This window comes from Sminthopsis crassicaudata, chromosome 2, assembly GCF_048593235.1.
Source record: "Sminthopsis crassicaudata isolate SCR6 chromosome 2, ASM4859323v1, whole genome shotgun sequence".
Lineage (NCBI taxonomy): Eukaryota > Metazoa > Chordata > Mammalia > Dasyuromorphia > Dasyuridae > Sminthopsis > Sminthopsis crassicaudata.
The window spans coordinates 146,661,732-146,683,097 of NC_133618.1; the positions used below are offsets into that span (position 1 = coordinate 146,661,732).

At 34.5% G+C, this 21,366-nt stretch overlaps 1 protein-coding gene across 5 annotated transcripts in view; it reads left to right on the plus strand.

The window, feature by feature from the left end:
- Nucleotides 1-21,366, plus strand: part of INTS9 (integrator complex subunit 9) — a 129,674-nt gene that overhangs the window by 36,583 nt on the left and 71,725 nt on the right. For all 5 annotated transcript variants that reach the window (XM_074287558.1, XM_074287555.1, XM_074287557.1 and 2 more), the window contains 3 exons: nucleotides 6,721-6,783; nucleotides 8,540-8,679; nucleotides 10,739-10,825. In XM_074287558.1, the coding sequence (XP_074143659.1) occupies nucleotides 6,721-6,783; nucleotides 8,540-8,679; nucleotides 10,739-10,825 (290 nt within the window). The remainder of the gene's footprint in view (nucleotides 1-6,720; nucleotides 6,784-8,539; nucleotides 8,680-10,738; nucleotides 10,826-21,366) is intronic.

Here is a 21,366-nt window from a genome sequence, read left to right on the forward strand (position 1 = left end):
AAGGCCCAGTCTTCCAATCCAGTGTGCTATTTGGCATTGAGACATAGAACACTGCTGCCTCAAAAGAACTAAAACCAAGCATAGCACAAAGGTCAATGGAGAAGTGCATGGTGGATGTAAGCAGGCTGCAGACATATAAACAGTTAGGTAAAGGATATCATTCAGGAAATTGTGTGATAGGAAAAGAAGATGGTCTGCTCACATGGTAAGAGTAAGAGATGACAGATGGTACCTTCAAGGTTTTATTAAAAAATCAGAAAAGACAGCCAGCAATAACAAATCCTCATTGACTTGTTAACATCAGGTTGAACCCTTTTGTAATTTATGGAGGATCATGGACAAGAGTTCACAAGAAAAGGGTAGGCATGGATGGGAGGTTAACTACATTACTGAAGAGTATTCTTAAATTGATGGACTAAAATCCATTTCAGTATTTTGAATACATATATTTATATAATTATGCCTTTATATAAATATAAAGACTAGTAGAAAGAAGAAAACTGAGGAAACAAAGGGACAATGCTTAGTCAAAAAGTATGAATGGTTTATTTTTACTTGCATATTTCACATTTGATATATGGAACAATTAGGCCAATTTACAATTTCAGCAGTGCCATTGGTGTACCTTTATTTCCATAGGCATTCAGTTATTGACTGGTCTTGTTTTTTGTCATTTTTGCTAGCTTGTAGCTGATGAGATAAAACTTCATGATTTTTATTAATGATTTGGAGCATGTTTACATATGATCATTTATACTTTGTTGTTTTTTTCTTGAAAACTTTAATCCTTTGACCCTTTATCTCCTCTACTAAGAATTGGTTCTTGGTCTTAGATGTTTGTGTCAATTCTATGGATATAACTGATATTTGATAAAAAAGATTTCCTGTTTGACTTTTGTCTTCTCTTCTGTCTTCATTGGTTTTCTTGATGCAGAGTTTTTAACTTTTGTATAATAAAAATTGCTTTCTGTTTGATTTTCCTTCTTGCCATTATTATATGAGATACCTACTTCTTTGGTACTCTGACTTTTTAAAAATGCAATCTTTTCTATTCAGATTATTTGGCATTGTATGAAGTACAAAGACTTTTATTTTGCCTCTGGTTTTTGCCTATTTAGCCTGTTCTATGAATTATTTTGATGACTGCTAATTTATAATTTTATTTACTTTGCTAATGGTGTGCCACTTTCCTTCCTGTTTTATTTTTTAATTTTTTTCTTGATATCCCAGAAGTCATTTCTTTTAGTAACTGAGTGTAATGGGAAACTGAGGATTTTCCAGGAATAGTCATTTGATAATTTGAAGAGAACCCCAAAACCTAAACCTCTCACTTGATAATTCCAGACCCAATTCAAGGGTCTGTTAATCATTAAGGCTCTGGGAAGGAGAACAAAAGACCTGCTCCTCTAGTAGAAATATCTGATCTCCTGGACCTTTATTTAACTTCTTAGAAGTTAACTAATTAGTGAACTGGAGACATTCTAAGGTTCTGTAAACTGGGTAATCTCTATTTGTTGAGGAAACCTGAGGTAAACCAAGTCTCTTTGGTTATCCTAGTTTAATGGATTACTTACCTCTAAACAAATCTCTTTGTGAGGGGATTACAAGGTTTCTTATAAAATCATTAAGGTAGATTGAGATTTAGTTTATCTGGGGAAATGAAATAGGATGAACAGTTGTAAGCAGTTGCAAAACTGACCATCATAAAATTCAGGTCAAACTTTAACAAGTTCATGTTACTTCCAAGCATTATTCTTGTGGTCACAACTATATAACTCATTTCAATCTCTGTGGAAATTAATCTCTCTAGACTGGTTTGGAGTCCAGTCTGGAGAAGTTCGCTTTTTGCAAGATTCTAAGAATATTCTTCATATCTCTGAGTATTTGTAAATTGGATTTGCCATACCACACATAACTAAGTGTAATTCTTCAACTTGTGACAGTCTCACCCAGAAGAGATATGTTTTCTAGCAAATCTCTCACTCCAAAGGAGTATCAACTCCTTATGGGCCATTTTTGTTCTATTCTTTCTAATCCAAAGGCTATTTTCCTCTGCTGTGAAAACAAAAGCAAAGAAAAAAAAAAAAAAAAAGAATTGAGCAGCTCTGATCTTTCTCTGTTGTCACCACTTGACTCTCTGAAATATTCCTTCCCTTTCTTTATTGTTGTTCTGTCCTTCATCTCTTTGGATTCTTTGAGAACATTCTGTACATGGGGTTTTCTTGATGGAGATAGGAACAGTTTAATCCAGTGGATTAAGGCAAACAAAAGTTAAGTAACTTGCCTAGGATTATACTACTAATAGTGTATGAGGCCTCCTTGCCTCCTCTATCCACTGAACCACGCAGCTATTTCCAATTTTCCCTGATGCCAATTTTTTTTTTTAATTCCTTTTGAAAACCTTCCTTTTTTTGCCCTTACCTTTCCTTGCCAACCTCAGCTTATTATGAGCATTATTAGCACTAAATAGTTTTCTTATAGGCCTCTTCTTGTTTGGGGACAAAGACACCTACCCAAATTTGCTACTCCGAAATGACTCATAAAAAGCAGAATATTTGTTAGAATCTCGAGAAGCAGACCATACCGTTCTGAGTCGAAGTTCACAGCAGGAGGCCCACTCCCTTGAGAATGGTCACTGTTTTTATACATTTCAAACAAAGAACTCCAAAAATCCCACCCTTTATATGTTGTGATTGGTTACATAAGTCTCCATTTCCCTTTTTGGTTAGTGGAATGCAGTGGATAAGGTGATTTATAGTTTCATCCCACATATCCTTCTTTGGACAATGGAATGCATTCCAGGCCTTATCTATAATCTTGACTCTGGAGAAGCCTAAACTGAGGTCTTAAGACTTCAACTAATTTAGCTAACAGTCTCTGATCAATAGGTGCTTAATCTGTAAATTCTTCACCTTTTCCACACGTTCATATTATAGTCTTACTGTTTCCTCCCTTTTGTCTTTTTTTTTTTTTTTTTTATATAATTTACTTTAGTTAGCTAGTGCTGTTTTTATAGGTTTTGTTCTCTTCTGACAACTGGTTTTCTATTTGGAATTTTCAAAGCCTGAGACCTAAGGCAGTTTACATAATTCTAATGTCTACTATTTTTTGCCTTTAATTACCTCCAGCTTACACTTCCTACCTAAGTTACCTTTTAAATAAGTAGACTTTCATTTTCCTCTCTTCTTCCTTAAAGAAAGTTTCCTAGATATTGGATAAAAGTAGGAAGCATAAGAATTAGAACTATTTTAAGAGGGGAAATATATGAATCTTATAAAGACTTACTTCTCCACTTAGCCCCACCCCCCACATATATACATTCAAGGAAACTTGGATAGAGAGAAACATCTTTTTCTATAATCTAAGTTCCCAATTTGAAATATTCTAATAACAAATTCTCCAACAAAAAGTAAATTTTGAAAAAATGAAATTGTTTAGCTGAAGGATGGGAACATATACTTACTTTCCCAAGTTATATAGGTTGTAGTGGTTAAGATGTGAATATTGAAACCAGTTTATTCTCTCTCCTTGCCAGAAAATGCTGAAACAGTCTTCCAGGGAACTTAGTTTCCTGACAATCTTGTTTGTGTAGGATATAGAAGGCTCCTTAATTGGGCCTCTATTGTCTTGTTTAGCATATCAATGACCTGGGTATCCTGATAGTTTCCACCTGGCTCCTCCTTGACTACTCCTTCTGAGCTACCAAATTCCTTCCTGGTTCCTCCCCTTATCCTGCTGTGGTACTCAAACTTTTTAAATAGGGGGCCAGCTCACTGTCCCTTAGACTGTGGGAGGGCTGGACTATAGTAAAAACAAAACCTCACACTCTGTCTCCGGGCCCCTCAGCCCATTTGCCATAACCTGGCAGGCTGCATAAAGGTCCTCAGTGGTTGGCATCTGGCCCATGGGCCGTAGTTTGAGAACCCCTGTCCTAGACTAATGTAAGGTACTACCTCATAGCAGTTTTCCCACAATGATTTCCTTCCTCCTGGTTAATTGTAAGTTCCCTTAGGGAAAGGTCTTTCCCCCTTGTTAAATTGACCTAATCTTTTCATGGCTGTCCATTGTAGTGAACTAATGCATTCCTGCACTCTCACTTTCTCTCTTCCTCTCTCCTCTCTCCTCTCTCCTCTCTCTCTTTCTCCTTCTCTAATATTCCTTTTTCATTTTGATACTATCTCAAAACTATTTATCACTACTTCTGGTGTCTTTTCTACCTCATTAATTAGGAAGACTCTGGACTTAGAAGTTCAATGAGTACTGAATTCTGTTTTTTTTTTTTTTTTTTTTTTTTTTTTTTAATGTGAAGGATCAGAAATCTAGCCTCTGTTGCCCAAGTTATAGTTAAAAATCTTCTTGACTTTTCCTTGGAGATATAACAATGTTAATTTTAAGGAAGAGCTCTTTAAATACATATACTCTAAAGGCATATGTCTCTAAAGCTTATATGCGATTGGTGCTCTCTAGAGATAGTTTTATTACAAATAGTGGGGATATTCACCTTGTATTTGAGAAATTGTTGGAAATAGTTGGAAAAGCAGTGCAAATTTTAGGCATTCAGTAGCATGTTAGCAACTTTTGGACTTAAGAGAATGAAACAAACTATAATTGTGAATGTTTTTAAGACTACTGATTTATATTATAGTTCTGTTTTGTCTGTTGTTAGAGATTGATTTCTTCTTCTTTTCTTTCGTCTGTTGTTAGAGATTGATTTCTTCTGTTAAAAGTGGATTTTTAAGAGCTAAGAGTGATCTGTTCAGAATTGGCATAATTCCATTTTTGTTCTGTATTTTCTTTTCCACATATGACCCCCTGCATAAGAACAGCAGGACTACTCACAACAGCTAGTTTTCTTTAGTGGCTTCTTTCCTTCCTGATTGCTACAGAAGAGGGTTTCCATAGCTCAAGGACACACTTCTCTCCTTTATCTTGTCTCAAAAATGATACATAGTTCCCTTTGATTGAATGCAACTAGCTATACTAACAAGGACACTTTTTTTTTTTTTTTTTTTTTTTTTCTGTTTCCTATGCAACCAGTACATTTTCCTTTATAAGGATAGCAGCTTTCTTTGGATAATCAACTACGTTATTGTGAGCAGCCTTTTTTTCCTTTTTGTGTCAAGTAATATATAATATGACTAGCCCAATTGTTAGTCACACATGTCCATTCCACTTGCTGGTAGAGTGTGTTTCATTCTGAGTGAATAAACTACTTCAGTCTGTCTTGTGCTGGCTCTTTGGCATTGATTAGTAAGCAGACTAAAAGAAAATTCATGCAAAAGTAGCAAATAAATTATTAGGATGTTCCAAACTTGTAAACATTTTAAGTTCTAAAGTGAATTTGAAAGATAGCCTTTGGGGACTCAAAATCTATTTTCCTGTAACCACTATTATAAATGGTGATTTGGTAAACAGGTTTTTGTGGATTGGCCTATTTGCCCCATAATGTAGATGAAGTATTATATTTTTACAGTGATGAAAATTCGCTACTTAATGGCCAAACTCTAGGTATCCTTAAAGCTTTGAGATGTCAATGTTTCCAATCAAAACAAGAAAGTAATAAAATTAGATTTGAAAATTTCGTGTTTAATCTTCAATTAATTTTTTCTCCCAAGCAAAAACATGCCTAACTATTGCAAGTATCTCAATCATTGTTTTGATTAGTGTAGAACCACCCTGAGAGCCAACATTTTGGGAGGCTACTATAGCAGGGATAATTTTGAAGGGAGTGCATGGTATGTTGAAAGCAAGTCCAAGATTGGCTCTTATAAGTAAAGATTATATAACCTGTCTTCCCACTCTCTGGTTGATTAATTAAACACCCTCACTTTTGGAGGCTACATTACTAAAGTCATTTCCATTGTTGACAGTTAGTAATCTCTGTTGGGTCAAATAGTTTCCTGTTTTTGTCACCGGAGGCCACCATCAACTCAGAATAACCTTACTGTTGTCAGGACTGGTCCAGAGAGAAAGGCAAAGTACAACTAGTCATTCTTATGCATGGGATATTTGCCATTAGTTTATTTCTTACTTGTAAAGAACTTCTGTACATGCTGACTTGTGTTGTTTAACTAATTCAAAATAGCGATATGAAATTATACAAAACAACATCTCAACTAATCTAAGTAGAAGTATATAAACAGATTTAAATACAGATTTTCCATTGTGCTTTTTCATTATAAGATCTTGCTGACTAAATTAAGTAAAAACTAATTCTTCAATTTATTCATATTAGGCTTACAAAATAAGCATAATAATAATGAGTTTCCAAATAGACTTATAAATAAAAACAAATGGGGTCAAACATGGAAAAGAAATACTGAAATCTTAAACTAAAACTGTTAAAGTTTTAAAATACACCACAGCTTTTTAGACATTATTATCCCCATTTTTATGGCTACAAAAACTAGTGCTCAGAAGAAGAGAAGACAAGAAAGTAGTAACTAGTATTACTTTAAAGAAAATATTGAGGGGAGCAACTAAGTAGCACAATGGATAGAGCACCAGCCCTGAAGTCAGGAGGACCAGAGTTCAGATTTGGTTGCTAACACTTCCTAGCTGTGTGACCCTGGGCAAGTCACTTAACCCCAAACTGCCTCAGCAAAAATATATATATATATTTAAGAGGTTTTACTTTAGGGCTGACTTTTATTGGTATATTGATCGTTGTATCTTTTGACTTTTTATGTGTGTGTGTGTTTTTGTTTTTTGTTTTTTTAGGAACTAAAGGAATGTTCTGGTCATGTATTTGTAGATTCTGTGCCTGAGTTCTGTTTACCAGAGGTAAAGTTTGAAATTAATTTTAGTATAAAATACTGTATCTCTTTTAACTTTCCAAGATGAAATTAAAATGTAGAGAGTAATGTTCATCATTTTTCCTGATCCCAGACAGAAATTGAACATGTATTAAGACAGATTAATATAATTGCAGGTTAATATCATGGAGTTTGTACAAGTTTAGGTTAGTCTTATTTTCTAATATAACAATTACAAAGAATAAAATCTCCATTTTTATTAGTCTGATTATTGATAAACAATCCTTGGGACCAGTGTTTTTTAATTTTGTTTTTAAAGGTTTTCTTATATTACATTTCAACAGATAAAAAAAAGCTAAACCTAGGAAAGTTATTTCCAAGTATTATTGAAAGGACAATCTTTAGGCTTTAGCAGGCTGCTGCTCAAACAACTTACTTCATTGCCCACTCTCATCCTTTTTTTTTTTTTTTTCCTGCTCTGATTTCTGCTCTTCTGATAAGTTTTTTTTTTCTGGTTTTTTTTTCTGATAAGTTTTTAACTCCATAGCTACCATAATTAGATATGCAGTTTACTGAGTTCCTGTACTGAGACTTCAGCTTAGTAGGACCTCTGACATTTAGATATTTTTTCAAATTTTATTATTAATGGCCGTGGATTGATAACATCATCAACATAGAGAATGTACTGAGCCTGAGAGGAGATAGAAATATGAAAAAGAGATTATGAGATGTATAGCATTTAGGCTGGTTCCCTATGACTTGGCTAGCAATATATCATTACAGCAGAAATGGAGAGGTTATTGTGAATTTATAGTGAAATCTGTTTGTGAAAGCTCAACATTAATGGGAAATGATATTTAGGGTAAAATTTTGTATTGGATATAGCTGTACTTGAGAGAATTAAAACTTTCAAAAATAACCAATCTAGTTAGCAGACAAGGCAATTGAATAGTGAAAGTGGGAAGACAGTAAATATTGTTAAGTCCCACTGAAGACATGTGCTTTCCCACTCTGAGACTTCCCCACTCTCATGGGGAGCCAATAGCTCCCATATATATCCCATATATATATACACAAATTAGAGAAAGGATAATAAATTGAAGATAAGTCTCAGCAAAGGAGACATTAAGATTAAGAAGGACTGGGGGAAATGTAGTACATAGGGTAGGACATTAGTTGAGGCTTGAAGGGTGCCAGGGAATTCAGAATGTGAAGAAAAAAGAGGGTGAATATTCCAGTTATGAGCCAGTGAAAATGTTTGGATTTGAGATAGAGTGTCTTGTCAAGAACAGCCAGAAGACTTGTGTCGTAGGATTGCAAAGCATCTAGAGAGGAGTAAAAGGTATAAGGCTAGAAGTATAGAGAAGAGCTAGGTTATGAAGGGCTTTAAAAGCCATCACAGTATTTTCTATTTGATCCTTGAGGGTAAGAGAGAGCCATTGGAATTTATTGAATTAAGGGATGGGATGATTTGTACTTTTAAAAAGATCTTTCCCTGCTCATGGAAACTATATTCTAATTAGTATCATATCTCAACATGTAGACTTAGGTACATTTCATTATTAGTGATCTTATCTTACCACATGCTGATAATATTGGGAAGTGCCTTAACCAAAGGAAAAAAGTGGTTCAGAAAAAGCTTGGACATAGTTTGTCTTTTTGAGATATAAATTACTTCTCTATGTTCTGATAACATCATTTTTCAATCACTTTGTGATGATCTATGCTCCTTCAGTGGATATACATCATCCTATTTCTCCCCACCACCACCCCTTTTTTTGCAGACCGAGCTAATAGATCTGTCTACAGTAGATGTGATCCTCATTTCAAACTATCACTGCATGATGGCGTTACCTTACATCACTGAGCACACCGGCTTTACTGGGACAGTATATGCTACAGAACCTACTGTGCAAATTGGCAGGTGAGACCCATATACTTATACTTTTAAACTGTTAAAAACATCTTATCCTCAATATCAAATGTTTCATGTAGGTTTTTCCCAAAGGAGGCTTTAATTCAGTGATGAATAACTGAAAGAAATTAAAGTATAAGCAGAGAAATATTCACTGGAATTTCCCCAAAATTGATGCTAGGAGTAGTCTTATATAATTCCTAAAGGAGGGAATACACACCTTCCTCAGAGAAATGATATTAAACTTACGGTTAGTGAAATGCCAAGCCATAAGGAGAAAATTACAGAAGATTTGTCAGTAAACCCACAAATGTATGATAACTTCACTGTAAGGGAATTAGCAAGGAAATTTTTTTTTTGGTGCCGAGGAGGAGGGGCAATCCAAACAACATAACATGCAAAAACCCTCCCTTTAGATCTTAGATTTTACCATTAGAACCGGAGGCAGCATGATTAGGACAAAGAGAAGGGTAATGATGTAGATAATTTGTTGCTATTGCTGTGACAGTGAAACGTGGGATATGAAAAGTGCTTAAGAAGCCTTTTTACTTTGAGCATTTTCCTGCTTCTCTTTAGATCTGATGTTTCAAGCTAACAAGGTTATTTGTAATGTTCAACTATGAACTGTGGCATCATGGGAAGAATAGATAATGTGGAGGCAAAATATCAGAATTTCATTCCTGATCTAGTCAGTACTTCGGAGCAAGTCACTTAACTCCTGCAGTCTCAGAGTAATGGGCACTATATTGTCATGAACCAGCAAAGGATCTTGAAATCATAGATTATTCCTGAAGATACAGACTTTTTGTATTCCTGTTACAGTTGCCAACCAAACAATATATTTGCTACTAAATTTTCATCAAACCCTATTGTATCTTTTTTTTTTCCCTCCAGTGTGTCTGTTTATTTTTGTCACTACATTTAGAGAAAGGAGTGATTGTAAAGCAAGTAAAGTGAACATGGAGTGGGAGACTTCTCAGAAGAGTCTTTTTTTTTTTTTTTTTTTTTTTTAGAAACCCTTCAGTCTAGATGGATAAGGCATTAGAAAGGAAGCATAACTGAAAATTTTAGAATAGTAGAACTAGAATCTCTAAGACTTGAAAGAAATAGTTTTAGGAAGAAAAGTAAGTTCTGCTTTATTCAACATAATAATGTACTCATTTTCCAAGAAGTAGCACAGGCTTAAATATATATAAATACAATAAAATTTGAAAGTTCACCAAGGAAATTTAGGAATATTTGGGGAATATTAAGGAATTGAGAATATTAGATCCTTAATCTTACAAAATTAACTCTTTGAAGATAAATATTCCTGACACAAACTTTTCCCTTTGTGTCCCAGGAAAACAGCCTTCTTGTTTGGATGGACATTTGGACTAACATAATAAAACATGTCTTGTGTTTTTCTGTTACCCATTCCGACTTGACGTCTTCAAAAGGCTTTCATTATTTAGGTTCTTTTACTTATGTTCAATGTTAGTTTTCACAGCACTCAGTTTTGCATCAAATTATGCTAGCACCTAATAAATTTTTAAAATCAGTGAGTATCACAAAGAAGTTTAATATTTCACAAATGTCTATTTTGTTTTTAACTTGAAATATTTCCCCATTTTTGACTTTCCCCATAAATTATTCTTAGAATTTTCTTTTTGTTTTCTAAATAAATCTATTGAAAGTCAGAACTATTAATTATTAGGAGCATTTTAGAGTAGTTATTATAACTTTTAGTAACACAAAGACAAGGAATTACCCAGCCTTGTTTTAGAGATTAACCAAAAATTAATTTTCAGATTTTTTTTTTCATAGAATTTTAGGGCTGTAAAGGATCTTGGGAATCATTTAGCCAAGTTTCTCATTTTCTTGCGAAAAAAAAAAAGAGATTCCTATATAGAAGTGATGAAGTTACTTGCCTAATATCAAAAAAAAAGGACACTTTTGGTGAATTTGGTTTAAACGTCTTCAAGTTTATATATAGTAGAGATAATGATGAAGGTCAACAAAATTCTACTAGAATATAATATTCAAGGATAGTATTTTATTTATCCTTTCTCCCCTCCCCCCCTCATAGGCTTCTTATGGAAGAATTGGTAAATTTCATTGAAAGGGTACCAAAGGCTCAATCTGCCTCCTTGTGGAAGAATAAGGAAGTACAAAGGTAAGAAATAGAGATTTTTTTCATATAATAATTAATCATTCAATAGATATTTATTAGGCAATTACTACATATAAAGTACTTTGTTAGGCACTAGGAATGTAAAGACAAAAGCATTTCTGTCAATATAATATTAGGTACACATTCAGACTATTTGTCTAGGTTATTTTGTACTTTGTACAATAATTTTTTTTTTCATCATTTAATCTTCATGGCCTTATGAGATAGGAAACACATATATTATTACTTTTGTTTTACAATTGAGAAAGCTAAGAACCAGAGATATTAAGTGAGTTGGTATGGGCCATACCTGTGAGTGATGAGGTAAAATCAGAACCAGACAAATCTCACTGTTATGCTTCCACTCTGGGACTGCCTATCTGAGGATTATTTTGTCTTTACTCTCTTTTTGATGAGCACTTTCTCCTCTCCCCATCCCCCAATTACTCTCCTAGCTCTGTCTAGTCTTCTGTTTAGAACATATTATTGAATATGTGGGTAAATTGGTCCATTTTTTTTTTCTTTCTTTTTTTTTTTTTTTAATTATAGCTTTTTATTTACAAAACATATGCCTGGGTAATTTTTCAACACTGATCTTTGCAAAACCTTCTGTTCCAAATTTTCAACTCCTTTCCCCCACTCCCTCCCCTAGATAACAGGTATCCCCAAGATGTTAAAATATATGTTAAATCCAATATATGTATCCATATCCATAGTTATCTTTCTGCACAAGAAAAATCTGATCTAGAAAGAAAAAAAAAAACCTAAGGAGGAAAATTAAAATGCAAGCAAACAATAACAGAAAGAGTAAAAATGCAATATTGTGGCCCACATTCAGTTCCCACCATCCTTTCCCTGTGTGTAAATGGCTCTCTCTATTGCTGAACAATTAGAACTGATCTGAATCAATTCACTGTTCAAGACAGCCACATAAACTGGTCCATTTTTAAAAACAGCTTGCTCTGTGGACCTAGGGTGTAGTATATAGCTGGAAGAAAGGTTGAATTATTCACAGGAGAAAAGTAGAGGATCAACAACAACTATTATGACCTAAGATATCTGTTTATTGGCAAACAGAAGATTGGAGCAAATAATGGTCAATTTAGTTTAGTAAACACAAGGATGCTCCAGCTTTGGCAGTTGAGTTTTGTTTGAGAAGTCATCTAAGTTGTCTGAATCTTAATTTCCACATATTTGAAATATTTTACTTATTTCACAGGGTTGTTTTGAGGAAAGAACTTTAAAAATTCAAGTAGCCATTGTGCTAATTTTGCAGGTTATATATATAGAGAGAGAATTAACTTTAGTTAACTTTTGTGAACCACAATTTCTTAATCTGTAAAATGGTGAGTCACAATAAATACTAAAATCAGATAACATTGAAAGTACCTTCCCTACTTTAAAGCATTATGTAAATGCCTGTTGCTTCTGTTTTTTTAAGAAACAGCATAGCTTTGGAGGCTGGAAGAATTGATTTGAATCTTAACTTCTCCACATTCTAACAGCATAACCATATTCAAGTCATTTAATCTCTCAGTAGCTAAGCAACTCACTTAAGACAATACTATCTACACTGATAAATTTACAGATCTTAACAGAAAGAAAAAAAAAAATGACTCATTATTGCTCTAGGAGACCACTTCTCAAACTCCTTTGCTGGATCTTTAAACAGATCATGCCTTCTAAGTATAGGTATCCCACAGGGTCTGTCCTGGATCCTCTTCTCCTCTTACTTGGTATTAGTACCAAGTTTCATTTGGTGTCTCATCAGATCCCATGGATTCAACTATTATTTCTATGCTGATGATTCTTAAATCTACCTTTCCTGCTCTAACATCTCTGCTTGTCTGCAGTTTTGTATCTCCCCTGCCTTTTAGATATTTTAAACTCAACATGTCCAAAACAGAAATCATTCTCTTAGCCTCTAAATTCCCCCAATGGTCGTGGTTGCTGTCAAGCATAACACTATCCTCCCAGTCCTTCAAGCTTGCTGGTAGTCATCCTGAATTCTTCCCTCTCTCTCACCTTCCCATGTCCAGCTACCACCAAGTCCTGTCTTTCACTCTTGCACCATCTCGAATTCTTTCCTCCTCTCTTCTGACACTACATACTCTGGTGCAGGTCCTCCTTAGCTCACACTGGTATGTCACGGTGTCTGCTGGTGGGTCTGCCTTCCTCAAGTCTGTCCCCGCTCCATTCTATCCTCCACTCAGACATCAAAATGAAACTCCTAAAGTAGAAGTCTAATTCTCTACTCAGTAAATTCCAGAGACTATTTCTAAAGAATCCAAACTCTCTTTGTCATTCAGAGCCCTTCATAGCCTGGCTCCTCCTGTCTTTAAATCTTACACCTTACTCCTTGATACATACTTTTTTTTTTAATTTAATAGTTTTTATTTACCAGATATATGCTTGGGTAATTTTACAACATTGACAATTGCCAAACCTTTTGTTCTAATTTTTCCCCTCCTTCCCAGATGGAAGGTTGACCAATACATGTTAAATATGTTAGAATATAAATTAAATACAATATATGTATACATGTCCAAACAGTTGTTTTGCAAAAAATCAGACTTTGAAATAGTGTATAATTAGCCTGTGAAGGAAATCCAAAATGTAGGCGGACAAAAATATAGAGGGATTGGGAATTCTATGTAGTAGTTCATAGTCATTCATTACTGCTCTATTGGAACTGATTTGGTTCATTTCATTGTTGGAGAGGGCCTCGTCCATCAGAATAGATCATCAATAGTATTGTTGTTGAAGTATACAACAATCTCCTGGTCCTGATCATTTCACTCAGCATCGCTTCATGTAAGTCTCTCCAAGTCTTTCTGAAATCATCCTGTTGGTCATTTCTTACAGAACAATAATATTCATATGCCACAATTTATTCAGCCATTCTTCAATTGATGGGCATCCACTCATTTTCCAGTTTCTGGCCACTACAAAGAGGGTTGCCACAAACATTCTTGCACATACAAGTCCCTTTCCCTTCCTTAAAATCTCTTTGGGATATAAGCCCAGTAGTAACACTGCTGGGTCAAAGGGCATGCATAGTTTGATAACTTTTTGAGCATAGTTCCAAATTGCTCTCCAGAATGGCTGGATATATGCACAATTCCACCAACAATGTATCAGTGTCCCTGTTTTCCCACATCTCCTCCAACATTGCGTATTATCTTTCCCTGTCATTCTAGCCAATCTGACAGGTGTGTAGTGGTATCTCAGAGTTGTCTTAATTTGCATTTCTCTGATTAATAATGATTTGGAGCATCTTTTCATATGGCTAGAAATAGTTTCAATTTCTTCATCTGAGAATTGTCTGTTCATATCCTTTGACCTTTATCAATTGGAGAATGGCTTGATTTCTTATAAATTAGAATCAATTCTCTATATATTTTGGAAATGAGGCCTTTATCTGAACCTTTGACTGTAAAAATGTTTTCCCAGTTCATTGTTTCCCTTCTGATCTTATCTGCATTAATTTTGTTTGTACAAAAACTTTTCAATTTGATATAATCAAAGTTTTCTACTTTGTGATCAATAATGATCTCTAGTTCTTCTTTGGACATAAATTCATTCTCCTTCCACAGGTCTGAGAGGTAAACTATCCTATATTTATAATCTCATTCTTTATGCCTAGGTCATGAACCCATTTTGACCTGATTTTGGTGTACAGTGTTAAGTGTGGGTCAATGCCTAGTTTATTCCATATTAATTTCCAATTTTCCCAGCAATTTTTGTCAAACATCAAGTTCTTATGCCAAAAGCTGGGGTCCTTGGGTTTATCAAATAATAGGTTATTAAAGTTATTGATTGTTTTGTCCTTTGGACCTAACCTATTCCACTGATCAACTAGTCTATTTATAATATAATTTTAGATCTGGTACAGCTAGGCCACCTTCACTTGATTTTTTTTTTTTTTTTCCATTAATTCCCTTGAAATTCTTAACCTTTTTTATCCAACTGTGCATATCCTTTGACCCAGCAGTGTTACTACTGGGCTTATATCCCAAAGAGATCTTAAAGAAGGAAAGGGATCTGTATGTGCAATAATGCTTGTGGCAACCCTCTTTGTAGTGGCCAGAAATTGGAAACTGAGTGGATGCCCATCAATTGGAGAATGGCTAAATAAATTGTGGTATATGAATGTTATGGAATATTAATTGTTCTGTAAGAAATGACCAACAGGATGATTTCAGAAAGACTTGGAGAGACTTACATGAACTGATGCTGAGTGAAATGAGCAGGACCAGGAGATTGTTGTATACTTCAGCAACAATACTATGATTATCAATTCTGATGGATGTGACCATTTTCAACAATGAGATGAACCAAATCAGTTCCAACAGAGCAGTAATGAACTGAACCAGCTACACCCAGCAAAAGAACTTTGGCAGACGACTATGAACCACTACATAGAATTCCTGATCCCTCTATTTTTGTCCACCTGTATTTTGGATTTCCTTCACAAGCTAATTGTACACTATTTCAAAGTCTGATTTTTTTTTTTTTTTTTTTTTTTTTTATGTACAGCAAAACAACTGTTTGGACATGTATACATATATTGTATTTAATTTATATTCTAACATATTTAACATGTATTGGTCAACCTGCCATCTGGGAAGGAGGGAAAAATTTAGAACAAAAGGTTTGGCAATTATCAATGTTGTAAAATTACCCATGCATATATCTAGTAAATAAAAACTATTAAATTAAAAAGAAAGAAAGAAATTCTTGACCTTTTGTTTTTCCACATAAACTTTGTTGTTATTTTTTCTAGGTCATTAAAATAGTTTTTTGGGAGTCTGATTGGTATAGCACTAAATAAATAGACCAGTTTAGGTAGTATTGTCATCTTTATTATATTTGCTCACCCTATCCAAGAGCATTTAATATTTTTCCAATTGGTTGAAACATACTTTTTGATCCAGTGATGCTGGCCTCCTGGCTGTTCCACAAACAAGACACTCCATTTCTTGACTCTGAAAGTTTTCTTTGGAAGTCTCCCATGCCTAGGATGTTATCCTGCTCAGACTACTGACCCTCTTGGCTTTAAGTCCCAAGTAAAATCCCATCTTCAACAAAAAGCCTTCCTCAACTCCCTCTTAATTCCAGTGTCCTTCCCCCTTTTAATAATTTCCTATTATTCCTGTATATAACTTATTTTGGATATATTTGCTTTCATGTTGTCTCTCCCATTAGATTGTGAGCTCCTCATAGCCTAGGACTATCTTTTGTCTCATGTTATATACCCAGCGCTTACACATAGTAGATATTTAATATGTTTTTAATGACTGACAGACAATATATTAACTCTTTCCTTTCTTTGTCATCTGAAAATCATGATATTTGTGTCTCCATTTATCATTGATAAAAATAAATACTTAATAATAACTGATTGTTATGTTTAGTCTTGAGAAGACAGCTTGTAAGGGTAAATATAATAGAAATCCTATAGAAATCTCTTACGTTCTCATTTCTCTGTGTGTGTGTGTGTATGTATCTGTTGCTTCTCTGTTCCCCCTTATCTCTTGCACTCAACCTCATCTTACTCCCTTTAAATTTACAGCCTTCATATTATTATACCATAAATAACTTTGGCACCAAAAATTTTTGTTTTGCAAGGTCTCTATTTCCTGACTTCTGAGCCCTGAATCTGAAACATTGGACTAAGTCTCAGGAAATCCCAAATTATAATTCTGTCTTTTTTCCTTTGTGACCTTGGGGTAGGCCCCATCCATGAAGTATAAAATCACTAATTTAGAAAGGAAACCTATCAAACACCAACCAGGATGAAGAATAAATCATCTATTTTTTTTTTTAAGTGACTTGAGAAAAACCCTTTTGAAAGGGTTATTGAAAATAAAGATAATAGTTTTAGAATTTTTTTTTTGTTGTTGTTGTTGCTGCTGTTTTGTTTTTTGTGTTTTGGTTTTTTTGTTTGTTTTTTAATGGCCAGAAGCCACAAATTAGGAGAAACAAGTTTGGTTGAGCAGTGAAAGAATGATATATTTAGACTTAGAATTAAAGTAAAGCCATGAAAGACTTCTTCACAAGAATTTTACTCTTTGAATTGTGAACATAAAGTGATGTTTGACTGTCAGACTTATACTGTTGGCACATAGGAAAATTAAGCTGGTGGAAGATTTTGTAATAGGGAATATAATGCATCTTTAACCCACAGGGTAGGTAAAGGCTAAAGGTAAGGCAGAGGAACATAAAGTTATTTAGAAATATGAGTGGAGGAAAGAAAAAACAGGCAATAAATATCCATTCTTCTTCCTATCTTTTTTTTTTTTCCTGAGGTGGGAGTTAAGTGACTTGCCCAGGTCACACAGCTAGGAAGTGTTAAGTGTCTGAAACCAGATTTGAACTCCGGTCCTCCTGAATTCAAGGCTGGTGCTCTATCCACTGCGCCACCTAGCTGCCCCTCTTCTTCCTATCTTATCTCTTTCCAATAAAATTTGGATCTTATAATAGTCCAAGCAGAACCTTTTTCTTCTCCTTTTTTTTTTTTTTTTAAACCCTTTTGACAATACTTAAAACGTTAAAAATAAGGGATGAGAGAGGAATGTACTGGAAGAATAGGAAAGAAAGAGATGGTATGGCATAAATTACCTCACAAATGCTTATATACTTTTCTTTGTTCATTATATTTAAAGGCTGCAACTTGAGCTTTTTTGGAGAGGCAATGCTTTCTTAATGACCCAGGTCTATCTATCTCTGTCCATATCTGACATAAGTAAAAAAATGACCATACCACTAATAGATGGTAAAGCAGGCTCCTCAACTATCCTCCAGAATTCTGAAGTTAACCTTTTTTTCTATTCCCTGTCTTTAGAGAAGAATCTCAAACTATGCACATATATTTGTTTGTGTAATTGGCACACATATTTATTGGTATCAGAAAGTGTCTATCTGAGAATGAACTGATGGGGGTAAAAATTGGACACTTGGAAAGAGGATTAGAGTAATGGAAACTATGAAATTATCTCTAATTTGCAGAGTCTTTAGGGTTGTCTAAGTATACCATCATGTCATCTGCAAAGAGTGATAGTTTGATTTCCTCATTTCCTACTCTAATTCCTTGAATCTCTTTCTCGGCTCTTATTGCCGAGGCTAGTGTTTCTAGTACTATATTGAATAGTAATGGTGATAGTGGGCAACCTTGTTTCACTCCTGATCTTACTGGGAAAGGTTCCAGTTTATCTCCATTACATATTATGCTTACTGATGGTCATAAATATATGCTCCTGATTATTCTAAGGAATAGTCCATTTATTCCTATACTCTCAAGCGTTTTTAGTAGGAATGGATGTTAGATTTTATCAAATGCTTTTTCTGCATCTATTGAGATGATCATATGGTTTTTATTAATTTGATTATTAATATGGTCGATTATACTAATAGTTTTCCTAATATTAAACCAGCCCTGCATTCCTGGTATAAATCCCACTTGGTCATAGTGTATTATCCTGGGGATGATTTTCTGAAGTCTTTTTGCTAATATCTTATTTAAGATTTTAGCATCAATATTCATTAAGGAAATTGGTCTATAATTTTCTTTCTTAGTTTTCGGTCTACCTGGTTTAGATATCAGTACCATGTCTGTGTCATAAAAGGAATTTGGTAGGACTCCTTCATCCCCTATTTTTTCAAATAGTTTATATAACATTGGGGCTAATTGTTCTTTATGTAAATGTAAATCCATCTGGTCCTGGGGATTTTTTCCTGGGGAGTTGATTAATAGCTTGTTCTATTTCTTTTTCTGAAATGGGACTATTTAAGCAGAAATTATCTCTAATTTGAAAAAGAACTTTTTTGATGACTTTGAAAAACATAGAAACATTTATTTGCAAAAAGGATGTATGTTGTTGTTATTATTATTGTTATCCTTGTTTTTTTCCTTCAAGAATAGAATTTTGTTTTGTGAGTGAATCGTTTTGGTGGAATAAGGTGATTTTGTTTTGTTTTTTAAAGAAATATCCTGAAGTATTAGAGAAGAGGGGAAAATAGAGTCAAAGGAAATTGATTCTTTTTTTTTTTTTTCTCCTTGGACATAAATGTAAGTGATTGTTAGCAGAGATTTAGAGCTAAAAGGGATCTCTTAGTGATCTAGGCTAAAGAGTTGCCATTTGATAAAGATTTGATAACTTAGAATAAAATTTCTGTGGGATCCAAAATTTAATCTTATGCTAATAGGTTAAAGAAGTTCTGAAGAAAGATACTGAAGTGCCCTTGTGTTATGTCCCTAGAAATGCAACATAATAGAATAAACTTTAGACTTGGGTCAGGAAACCTTGGTTGAAATCCTGGCCCTGACATTTCATAATTATTTGACATTGGATAAATCATTTAATATCTCTGGACCAATTTCCAACCTCTCAAGTTTATTGTAAAGAAATCATGTTGCAAATATCACATTGTAATACCAACCTTTGACTACACTTCTAGTGGCCCTTCCTCTTGAAAAGAGCATGCTTATACTCTTTGCCTTAGAGGAGACCTGGCAAAGGTTCCTTTCTCAGTAGCATAAGTTATAAGTGAGAAGTTCATCAGCCAAATATAACAGTAAATTAGAGTATTTGAATTCATAGATCACAGAAACTTGACAAATTTCCTTAAATCACTGGAAATTGATATATATTACCATTTGATTTAGCCTAAGTTTAATATACAAAAAACTATTCTTCTCTTACTTTTTGACAGTTATATGGCTTCTTACCTCAAGTTGATGCCACTTTTTTTGAGATTTATTTGGAAGAAGTTAGCCATTTCTCTTTTCTATTCTGACATTATACTTGACTCTTTTCATTCCTACCCTGTCAACTAATTTTCAAAAAGAGACGGTTTTGGGGGGGAGAAAGATAGGGGAAGGAAAGAAGAAACTCTTGTAATATAAAAGCCTCTTGACTCACCTACCTTCAGTCCAAGATTAAGTAGAAAATGTAGAGTTATGAAAAATAAAACATGTATCTTCATCTGAAAGAAAACCCAGTTTAGCTCTAAAGGTGGAGATCAGCATTCTTTATCCTAGTCCAGGACCTTCTTATAGGTCTGTGGTGGTAATTAATCTCTACAAATATTAATTAATTATTTTTGTTCTCATATGAATTATAGAAGTTTCCAGTTATCCAAAATAAAAATGTGGCTACACACTTTTAAGTTTTAGGGAAAAGGCTATCATAGTTGGAGTTTCTCTGCTTTGGTGAAGTGATGACACAGAGTAATAAAAGCTAGCAGTTATGTAGCACTAAAGTCTTTAAGATATGTTTAATCATTTAATTGTCATGACTGGGGTGGGTGTGGATCTATTATTATCTTCATTTTACAGATAAAGAAATGAGGCCAACAGAGAGATGAGTGACTTTCCCAGAGAAAGGAGGAAACATTTATTAAGCAACTACTGTTTGCCAGGCACTGTGCCAAGCACTTCATAAGTATCTTATTTGATTTTCACAATATTCTTGTATTAATAGATACTGTTATCTCCATTTTATAGTTAGTGAAACTGAGATAAAGCAGTTCAAGTGATTTGCCCAAAGACACCCAACTAACATATGACTGAGGCAGGATTTGAATTCATTTGTTCCCGACTCAAGTTCTGTCTGTGCTTTGCCAGAATCTTACCACCTGAATACACCTTCTCCCCTTAAAAACACAAACACACACACACACACACACACACACACACACACACGTACACCTATCTTGCAAGAACTTTTGAATGGAGTTTTTTTACTGAGGTCATATTGAATTCTGAGCCAGGTTTTGGTGGGGTACTCATATGAAAATGGCATCTCCTTTTTCTCACAATGATAGTTTTAGGTCCATGAGTGTTCCTGGTAGATCAGTCTTCCTTAAATACTCTGTTTATCCTGGTGTGCAGTTACAGCTAATTGAAAGAGCCCTGGGTTAGAAGCTAGGCTACCTGAGTTCTAGTCCCAAGGCTATGAAGAGGTAAGCCTCTCTATACCTTGGTTTCTTCCACTTCAAAATGAGGGAATTGGACTAGATGACCTGTAAGGTTTCTTCAGATTCTAAAATTCTGTGAACCAGTTAGTCAGTTAATAAGTATCAAATACCTGACTGTGTGCCAGGCATTGTGTAAGCACTGTGGATACAAAGAAAGGAAAAAGTCAGATCCTACTCATAAGGTATTCCCAGCCTAATGGAGGAAACAGCATGCAAACAACTATATACAAACAGGCTACATACGGGATAAATTGAAGATAATAAACAAAAGAAAGACACTGGAATTAAGGGGGAAATAATAAAAGCTTCCCATAAAAGGAAGGATTTTAGCTAAGACTAGCAGAAGCTAAGAAACAGAGATGAAGAAGAGAATTTGAGGCATGAGAGACAGCCAGTGACAGTGCCCAGAGTATGGAGATGGCATGTCTTGGGGGAGCAACAGCAAGGAAGCCAGTGTCACTGGGTGTATCGTATGTGACCAGGTGTAAGGTTCAAGTTTGGACTTGTTAGGTTTAAGATATTTAGAGATAAGCCAGTTCAAGAGATAGGCAAGTGGAGATCAG